This window comes from Syngnathoides biaculeatus, chromosome 14 (genome assembly GCF_019802595.1).
Source record: "Syngnathoides biaculeatus isolate LvHL_M chromosome 14, ASM1980259v1, whole genome shotgun sequence".
Classification (NCBI taxonomy): Eukaryota; Metazoa; Chordata; class Actinopteri; order Syngnathiformes; family Syngnathidae; genus Syngnathoides; species Syngnathoides biaculeatus.
Window position 1 is genome coordinate 25,146,569 of NC_084653.1, and position 9,926 is coordinate 25,156,494.

General features: G+C 42.9%; 1 protein-coding gene across 3 annotated transcripts; it reads right to left on the bottom strand.

Annotated features, from left to right (window-relative positions):
* Positions 1 to 9: 9 nt before the first annotated feature.
* Positions 10 to 9,368, bottom strand: LOC133512264 (cell surface A33 antigen-like). Of its 3 annotated transcripts, XM_061841716.1 has the most exons (7): positions 5,779 to 5,918; positions 5,243 to 5,409; positions 3,957 to 4,170; positions 3,390 to 3,554; positions 2,826 to 2,942; positions 1,704 to 1,827; positions 10 to 1,619 (listed from the first exon to the last, which is right to left on the bottom strand). In XM_061841716.1, exons 1-7 carry the CDS (start codon positions 5,828 to 5,830, stop codon positions 971 to 973), a joined length of 1,488 nt encoding a protein of 495 aa, XP_061697700.1. In that variant the 5' UTR covers positions 5,831 to 5,918; the 3' UTR covers positions 10 to 970. The 3 variants fall into 3 exon arrangements, with proteins under 3 accessions (XP_061697700.1, XP_061697702.1, XP_061697701.1); XM_061841718.1 differs by lacking the exons at positions 5,243 to 5,409; positions 5,779 to 5,918 and adding an exon at positions 9,261 to 9,368; XM_061841717.1 differs by lacking the exons at positions 5,243 to 5,409; positions 5,779 to 5,918 and adding an exon at positions 4,343 to 4,654.
* Positions 9,369 to 9,926: the final 558 nt, after the last annotated feature.

Genomic DNA, 9,926 nt, shown 5'->3' on the forward strand with positions numbered 1-9,926 from the left:
AGACGCTTCAGGTGTAAACAATATCAATTCAATAAAATGATGGTAAATAGGTTACAAAATAGTAATTGATGCTTCAAAAATTATTTTAACATGTAAACTTAATTTTTATTTTCAAATATTTTTGATAGGATAGGGCGGCATGGTGGATCACCTGGTAAAGAGTTGGTTCTGAGGTCCTGGGTTCAATCCCGGACCCGCCTGTGTGGAGTTTGCATGTTCTCCCCATGCCTGCGTGAGTTTCCTCCGACATTACAAAAACATCCAGCATTAATTGGACACACATTGGACTAAATTGCCCCTAGGTGTGATTCTGAGTGCGATTGGTTGTTTGTCTCGATGTGTCCTGCAATTAGCTGGCAACCAGTTCAGGGTGTACCCGCCTCCTGCCCGTTGACAGCTGGGATAGGCTCCAGCACACCTGTGACCCTTGTGAGGATAAGAGGCTAAGAAAATGAATGGATGGATGATAGCATAGGAGTCTTTTGAGACGCTTTGAACTCTCCTTTCGATGGCAGTGTATTATGGCGATTACTACTACTACTACTAAAAAAATAATAATGATTTCGTAACATTCATGATTCTTTCATAGGTTTACGGCCCAGTGTCACCATTGTTGTGCTGATGCTTAGGTGATATATTTATTAAAAACTGATATTGGAGGGTAAATGCTTCAATCGCTGTCCAATTGGAAGGCTTACCAAGTCACGTCAGACAAATTCAATGCAAAATACTTTATGCATTATAACTAAAGAAGGAAGAATTTTAGCTCGGATTTCCAGTCAAATTTCAATAGTAATAATAATAGGGGTGTAAACCTGACCAAAATGTCATATTTTTTGTCAAATGTAGCAGAGAAAAATGCAATCATTTTCTATGTTAACGAAAAAGGGAAATACTTTACACAAAAAGATCTGTAAAAAAATGAAGAAACATTCAATTATTTTTCTGAAACTCAAATAGAGGCCTGGGGTTAGTCATCATAGGCGTCGTTAAGGCGATCACGACTTCCGCCATAGCGGTCGCGATGATCATCGAGCCTGTCGCGACTTCCTCTATAGGCGTTCCGTTCTTCGAGGCGATCTCTATTACCGCCGTCGCGATCGCGCTGATCATCGAGCCTATCGTGACTGTTGCGATTGCGCTGATCGTCAAGCCGGTCGCGACTTCCTCTGTACTCGTTCCGTTCTTCGAGGCGATCTCTACTACCGCCGTAGCGATCACGCTGATCGTCGAGCCTATCTTGACTTCCTCTGTACTTGTTCCGTTCTTCGAGGCGATCTCGCCTTCCACCGTAACGATTATACTGATCGTCAAACCTATCTGGACTGTCACGGTGATTGTCGATCCTGTCCCGTCGTCCTCTGTCCTCATTCTGATCAAGGCGCTCACGACTACCGTGGTATCGATCACGGTAGCTATCCTGGTCTCGCTCGGTCCGGTATCTACCACTATCGGAACCACGATGATGATCGACTTCCGGTGTATGTCCACCACTTCCCGTGTTGTGACTGTTTTGAGGAACGGCGTCTTTGTATTCTGATTGCTTTTTTTCACCATGGGACTCGTCATCCCGATACTGAGCTTCAGGAGCATCGGAAAATTCCATTTCTTTGGGGTAACTAAGGGTATCAGAACAGAAACAGCACATGGTTAAGGGTTGCTAGTGTTAATGGTAGACATATTCAGGAGATCACAGGACGTACCCTTCAGCATTCTCAGGCTTTTTGGACCTTTTCTTGTAGCAACAAAAGATGATAATGCCGAGAAGTAGAAGTCCAGCGACTACACCACCGATTATACCAGCGGTGCCCCCAAAGTTCATGCTGCCTAGAGTGTTGAAGAAGGACAGAGAAGAGATTTTCTCCTTTATTTTCATAGCCAGGTCACTTGTGGTGGAGCAGTGGTTCAATTCCCTTTCAGTGACAGTGTGAGCGTGGGTTTTCATTCCTATGCTGGTGTAAATGTGAGTGCGAATGGGTGTCTGTCTTTAGATCTGCACCGGGACTGATTGGTGACCCGTCCGGGGTGTCATGCCCAAAGTCAGTTGCGGGAGTCTCCAGCTCAGCCATGACCAAAAAATTACAAGTGTCAAACTCAAGGCCCGGGGGCCAGATGCGGCCCGCCACATGATTTTATGTGGCCCGGGAAGGCAAATCATGTCGATACAACCTGATTTTCGTTCAAATCTGGACTAAAATTTCAAATTGCCATATCATAAACGATGACATTGAGATATTGCAAGCATTTTTGGGTTACCAATCATCAACAATGGTTGAAAAACACATTACCCTTGATTTCTGATTTATAAACGAGTTGGCAAATCACTTAAAGATTTTCATTGTTTCAGATATATTGGCCATCTGACAGAAACCGTAAGTACAATGTAGCTCGCGATAGAAACAGGTTTGACACCCCTGATATAAAGGATTACACTGTTATCAGAAAAAAAAATGACTTTTCATGTAGTATTAACAAGGTCAATACTCAAAACGTGATTCACCTTTTTCCGTAGGGGTGTAACGGTATTTTTGTGTTTTTCGGTGGACAGAGATGTTCCCACACTGAATATATTAGATTTGGTACGGAAATGTACTGCACTCTGTAAACATGGTGCAGATCAGCCTCTGTCTTGCAGACCTCAACGTTACCGCAAAGTTTTTGGCGGCAACTGAAATGGAAAACTGCAGAGTCAGACCAACCCTTCTAAGACTGCTCCCCCAAAAGAACCCAGATTAAAGTGACGTGTCAGTTTTATTTGTTAAAAGTGGGTAAAAATTTGTTACAGCGTTAACTGTGGCTCGTCACACGGAGAGGCAACAACTCACCGGGCATCACCGCTAAGGTAAAGTTGCATTTCTCAGAGCCAACTCGATTTGTTGATACACAGATATAGAATCCGGAAGTCTGCCGTGAAATATTGAACAGGGAAAGGGCTCCGTCCTCTGGAAGGTAAAGAAAAAGTCTGTGGTCAATTTTTGCAATCCTTTACATACAGCAAACTGTTTTAGTGAAAATTCCAAAGATGAACAAAGTTCATTTTCTGTTGACTTCCAAGATTTTACAGAGGATTACAATATGGAAAAGAAGGTCACAGGACATTATGTGAAAACATTTATTTTTTTATTCCCTCATGCAGTATATCATTTATTAACTCTCCAATTGATGTCTTTTGTAATATTACAAGAGCCAAACCCCTTCGTCTCCTGTTCTATGGTTATCTTCACATTTTTCCTCAAAAAACACATAAAAACTCCAAAACAAAAGCAAAACAAATTTAGATTTAAACATATAGTTATTCACTGTGCTGAAGTCTAAGGAAGATTCGATGATGCCAGAAGTTTTGTTTCACTGTACATTAATCCGTGGAAGTGTGCTTTTAGGAAACATACTCTCAGTAGTCTTGGGCGGAAATTGTCTGGGTGCGTTTTCTACGCTGTAGCTCTGCCATTCGTAAGTCGGTTTTGGGGAGCCCTCCTGAGACGTGCAGGTGAGGGTGACGTTGTGCCAATATTCTGCTGTTCCCTGCAGCCTGCAAACTGGTTTGGAGGGAGGAACTGCAGGACGACAAACACAAGGACTAGATCATTAGGTGATTCCGACCATTTTCTACCGCTTTTCCAGGTCAGGTCGCGGGAAAAGTAGCTTAAGCAGGGATACCCAGATTTCCCTTTCCCCAGCCACTTCTTCCAGCTCTTCCGGAGGGATCCCGAGGCGTTCCCAAGCCAGCCGAGAGACCGAGTCTCTCCAGCGTGTCCTGGGTCGTCCCCGGGGTCACGCCCGGAACACCTCACCAGGGAGGCGTCCGGGAGGCAACCGAATCGGGTGCCCCAGCCACCTCATCTGACTCCTCTCAAAGCGGAGGAGCAGGGGCTCGACACCGAGCCCCTCCCGGATGACCGAGCTTCTAATTTGTTGTTTATGATAAAAAAAAAAAAAAACATGGAAGTTTTTCTTACCCAAGACCAGAAGGGACGTGGAAGCCGCGGTCGTTCCTTCGTCGTCATTGGGTATCTTAACGCTGCACTGGAAGTGACGACTGTCCCGTTCGGTTAGCTTTGTTAGCTGCAGCGTGCTCTGTTGTCTGGCAACATCCACCGCCATGATCGCCCGGCCTTCGTATGCGGGTGCGATGTCGACCGGGTTGTTTAAAAAATAGGTGGCCACAGGTTCCTGGAAAATGGACATGGAAAAAATCCATTACAATACAATATGAGATATAACATACATACTGGAAACAAAATAGATCCATTAAGCAGTGGTTAGCACGCCTCACACTACACTGGCATCGAAACAGAAGTTTAGAAGATGCTAACTAAAAATTAATCGAAATAATGAAATGGACCTATTGGTTTTGGGGATAAGCTTGAGAAAAAAATATTCATGTTGTCTTTCATTATATTTTGAGAAGTTGCACGCGTTTTTCTTTTTTCCAAAGGATACATTGTATTGCATACTAAATAGGCTTTATCTTTTGTCCAAAGTCAAAGGACCGAATGTTTTGTAACAACGACAATGAAAATTGACGGAAGAGTCGAAGAATCAGATTGATAAGCGGGATTGATGACGGAATTGGAATTGCTAAATTCTTATCAATTTCCAACCCGAACTGGAACGCGGGCTACATCAAAACGTATCGTCAGTGTCTTTTCTTGGAAAATTTCCGTAACAGAGCAGCTGTCATTTCTCTGCCAATTCGTTGTACACAGAATCCACCAGGGGGAGGAAAATCCAGTGTCTGGTACAACTAATAAAAAATACTTTAAACAGCAACAATTGCTCTCAACACGAATGGGCGGGAGAAGCGAGCGCCACCTGTCACCATTCACCTATTGCAGGGGTGTCAAACTCATTTTTGTCGCGGGCCACATTGTAGTTCCAGTTTCCCTCAGAGGGCCGTTATGACTGTAAAACCATAAAAATTGTTTATCTCCTCATCATATTGACACGTGAAATTTATGAATTACTTTTGGAAACAGAAATCAAGGGTAATGGGTTTTTCAACTACTGTTGATGTTTGGTAACGTAAAAAAAAAACCACTTGCAATACCTCAATGTTATGATTTATGATATGACAATTTGAAATTTTGGTACAGATTTGAAGAATCACGGAAGTTGGCATACATGATTTGCCTTCGCGGGCCACATAAAAAACATGTGCTGGGCCGGATCTGGCCCCCGGGCCTTGAGTTTGACACCTGTGACCTAATGAAACAAACGCAAAGACATTTAAGTCACGGTTCACCATCGGATCCTCGACAAGGTCTGGATACGCTTCCCACGTCAGAACCAGAATGTTGAAGTCGGGTTTTGCCGGAGTAAAGGAACACGTCAGAGTGATATCTCCTCCGCTCGCGGCCTCGTATTCTTCCTGTGGGATTGAAACCTCCAAACCGCGGCAGGCGGGAAGAACTGAAGTGAAAGCGAAACAATACAACGCATTTGCTATTATTTGAAATTAATGTGCAGAAACATTTTCACCCTATTAATATGGAAAAACTAATGTGATTAAATCTCACACACACACGTTAAATTTCACACACACAATATCGTCACTCCACATAAAAAAGGAACTACTGAGTGTGCCATTTTTATAAATACATATTTTATTAAAAAAAACAGGTGTGCTCTATTGTTGGGAAGCAACAATATCTAATAATTCAAAAGTGATCTTCTTCTCCATCGTCAAAGTGTTGGATTAATGATTGACGCGCATAACCGTATCGTCAAGGTGTGGTGGAGATATTAAGAAAATAGTAACCAAAAATAAACAAAGCGTACCTGCTAGTATCAGAAGCAGATTCTGCCATTCAAGTCGCGTCTTTGCTGTCATTTTGGAAATGAAATGTTCAGTACGAATGTGATGTCCTTGCGAGAAAGGGCCGCCGAACCCTTTTGGTGTTCACTCACTCAGGTGTGGCTCGACGCTCTCAGGTAATAAGTCAACGGTTAAAGGTCACGTGACGCCAAAACCACCAACCGGGGTTGTACGGCAAGTGTTGCACCTCTCGGAGCAAACAGTGGAACCGACAAAGCGGAACACAATCTGTTTCCTGATTCGGTTTCAATTTCAAGCCTTTTTAAAAAAAAAATAATTGACATAGCGGAAATCAGGTGAAGGGTCCAACTGTTGTGATCATAAATTCTTTGCAGCTAATAAGTGTCCTGTACTGGTGTAAGAGAACGACAGTATTTACGTTAGCGGGGGGCTAAATCAAATCAACTTTTCTGCACTTAATATCTAATTAATTGCATCTCTTGTATTGTACAAAGCAGCCAGATCGCAGAAGGTTTCATCGGTTCTGCGTTTCTAGTTTTTATACAGAAATGAACTATGAATCAGAGAAGGCCGAATAAGGAGGAATCTGACTTCAACGATTCATGAATATTTAGCGGCCTCGTTTTTAACCTGCAGGGTGTAGTATTGGCCCAATAAAGACGCTTTTGAGGGCACCATTTTTGTTTGCCGAGGCAACCTATATGGAAGGATTTCACTTTACATTTCAAATTAAAATCCTGGTGGCACTACTCTACTTCCATAAAACTGCCACTTTGGTCAAGGCAAAATCAAAAAAGACCATAAATGAATGAGTCGTGGGAGAGGCCTTTGACAAAACAATTGCCATTTTTATTCTTCACTTCCGGGAATAATTTCTTGCGTTTACACCGAATATAAGATAAGATAAGACTTAGATACAATATTATATTTATTTCTAAGACAATTTCCAGTCAACTAATAGTTTAAAAGGTACGGAAGCGTATTGCTGCCACACACCCCAAAAAAAGAGTCGCGTTTCACATTATAATGTGAATTGTTTCACATCATAATGTAGATTCGTTTCACATTATAATGTTGTTAATTACATATTATAATGTGGTTATTTATACATTATAATGTGAATCGTTTCACATTATAATGTCAATTGTTTCACATCATAATGTAGATTCGTTTCACATTATAATGTTGTTAATTACATATTATAATGTGGTTATTTATACATTATAATGTGAATTGTTTCACATTATAACGTAGATTCGATTCACATTATAACGTAGAAAATATAAATAAATTCACATTATAACGTGTAATCAAACACATTATAATGTGAAACAATTCATATTATAATGTGAAACAATTCACATTATAACATGTAATAAACCACATTATTATGTGAAACGATTCACATTATAATGTGAAATGATTCACATTATAATGTGAAACGCAACCTTTTTTGGGGATGTGTGGCAGTAATACGCTTCTGTACCTTTTCAACTTAACTTTAATTGATTTTTTTTTTTTTTTTTGAGTAAGAGTAAGAATGGTGGCACGGTGGTTCAGCTGGTAAAGCATTGGCTTCACAGTTCTGAGGACCCGGGTTCAATCCTGGACCCGCCTGTGTGGGCACTCCGGTTTCCTCCCATCTCCCAAAAACATGCAACATTAATTGGACACTCTAAATTGCCCCTAGGTGTGATTGTGAATGCGGCTGTTTGTCTCTATGTGCCCTGTGATTGTCTGGCGACCGGTTCAGGGTGTACCCCGCCTCAAGCCCGTTGACCGCCCGTGACCCTCGTGAGGATAAGCGGCAAATCAAATGGATGGATGGATGTAGTAAGAATGACAGAGGCTTCGGGAAATGATGTTTCACATTGTGGGTGTTTGTTACTTTTTAAATTAGTAAAATTCCCAATTGTCTTAAGTGTCCCCCGCCCAATTGTCGGACATGAGGTGTTCATGGAAGTTATTGAGCATTTTTGTTCGCTACAGCGTTGCGTGCTCTCCGTGGCAAGAAGCAGCACTTGGGCGAAGTGACCCCCTCACCCCAGTGATGAATACTCCGCTCAACACATTGTGTTTGCACTCTGCTGCTTCCAAGTTCCCATCAAATAGCTCTCCCACACTTTACTGGCACCGCTCCGCTTATGTAATACACTGTAGCATTGTGAGCAAAATCAACTGCATTTCCAGCAACGAGGGGGGGCAGCAGGGGGGAATTTCTGTCCTTTAAATGTACAATTTATTCCAAATGCAGGTAAGTACAGTATTGTCGTCGTAATCCAAAGTTTATGTTTTGTAGCTAAAGGGATTGAAAAGCCGTATTTCTGAGTGCACCAGGGTTTCGGTGTAGTCCCCTTGAGTAGAATAGAATAGAATAGAATAGAATAGAATAGAATAGAATAGAACAGAATAGAACAGAATAGATACTTGAACTCCTCCACTCGGAGGTGCTAGTTCTCACCCCAGACGCTTTACACTCGGCTGCGAACTGCTCCACGGAGAGTTGGAGATCACAGCACGATGACGCCAACAGAACCACGTCATCTGCAAAAACCAGGCATACAGTGCTAAGGCCACCAAACCGGACCCCCCCCCCCCCCCCCCGCCTCGGCTGTGCCGAGAAATTCTGTCCATATAAGTTATGAACAGAATGGGTGACAAAGGGCAGTCTTGGCAGAGTCCATCCAATCCTCTCCGGAAACGATCCTGATTTACTCCCAGAAATGCGGACCAAACTGCGACACTGGTCGTACGGGGACCAAACAGCCCAGATAAGGGATTTTGTTACCCCATACTCCCGTAACACACCCCACAGGACTCCCCGACGTACACGGTCAAACGCCTTCTCCAAGTCCGCAAAACACATGTAGACTAGTTGGGTGAACTTGCATGCACCCTCAAGAACCCTACCGAGCATATCGATCATGTCCGCTCTTCCACGGCCAGGACGAAAACCACACTGCTACTTGAGGATTGTGATCCCCCTATATTTGGAACACACCCTTCGGTCCCCCTGCTTAAAAACGAGGACCAGCACCCCAGTCTGCCAATCCAGAGGCACCGTCCCAGATGTCAATGCGATAGTGCAGAGACATGTCAACCAGGACAGCCCCACAACATCCAGAACCTTTAGGAACTCTAGGTGAAGCTCATCGATCCGGAGGAACTTTTAAACCACCTCGGTGACCTCAGTCCCAGAGGTAGATGAGCCTGACTCAGAGAACCCAGACTCTGGCTCTTCACAGGAAGGGGTGTCAGTGGAATTGAGGTCTTCAAAGTATTCTCCCCACTGAATCACAAAGTCACTAGTCAAGATCAGCAGTACCACATCGCTTGAAGGTGAACCGCTTCCCCCTCCAAAGTTTGGTTTCAAGGGCTACATTCGATTTTTAAAATGGACCAACTAAGCGGGTCTTTGGAACATGATTTTTGTTGCTGTTATAACGTCTTTCTAAAATTTGCAAGTTTGAAACATCATACTCACTGTAGTACTGTACTGTAGTCCACTTCGCACCCAGTCTCGGGTAGGTTCCAGCTCCCTGAGATCCTGAACAGGATAAGCAGTAAATAAAATGGATGGATGGAGAATTGAATGATTGTTGGTTGACCTATTATTTAATTTTGATATGCTATTTTTATCATTAAAAAATACTGTAAAAGAAAAATTCTACAACTATGAAAAAGATCCTCTGCTGTTAACTTTTAGTCCCTCAACCAATTAAATCTCCCGTTATTACATGAAACTTTGATATTTACTCAACGGACAGAATAGGCGGAACGGTGGATCAGCTGGTAAAGCCTTGGCCTCACAGTTTGGAGGACCCGGGTTCAATCCCGGACCTGCCTGTGTGGAGTTTTCATGTTCTCCCTGTGTCTGCGTGGGTTTTCTCCGGGTGCTCCGGTTTCCTCCCACATTCCATAAACATGCAACATTAATTGAACACTTCATATTGCCCATAAGTGTGATTGTGAGTGTGGCTGTTTGTCTCCTTGTGCCCTGCGATTGGCTGGTGACCAGTTCAGGGTGTACCTCACCTCCTGCCTGTTGGCGACCCTCGTGAGGATATGCAGCAAAGAAAATGGAGGGCTCTATAGTTGACCAATTATTTAAATTTGATATACTATTTTTATCATTAAAATACTGTTAAAA

Bases quoted from the DNA above. Each gene is read 5' to 3' on its own strand.
- LOC133512264 (XM_061841716.1), bottom strand. From the start codon at position 5,830: ATGACAGCAAAGACGCGACTTGAATGGCAGAATCTGCTTCTGATACTA. The intron at 2,943-3,389 runs GTATGTTTCCTA...TTTACCTTCCAG, and splicing joins TCCGCCCAAGACTACTGAGA to AGGACGGAGCCCTTTCCCTG. The intron at 1,620-1,703 runs GTACGTCCTGTG...TGATACCCTTAG, and splicing joins AAGCCTGAGAATGCTGAAGG to TTACCCCAAAGAAATGGAAT.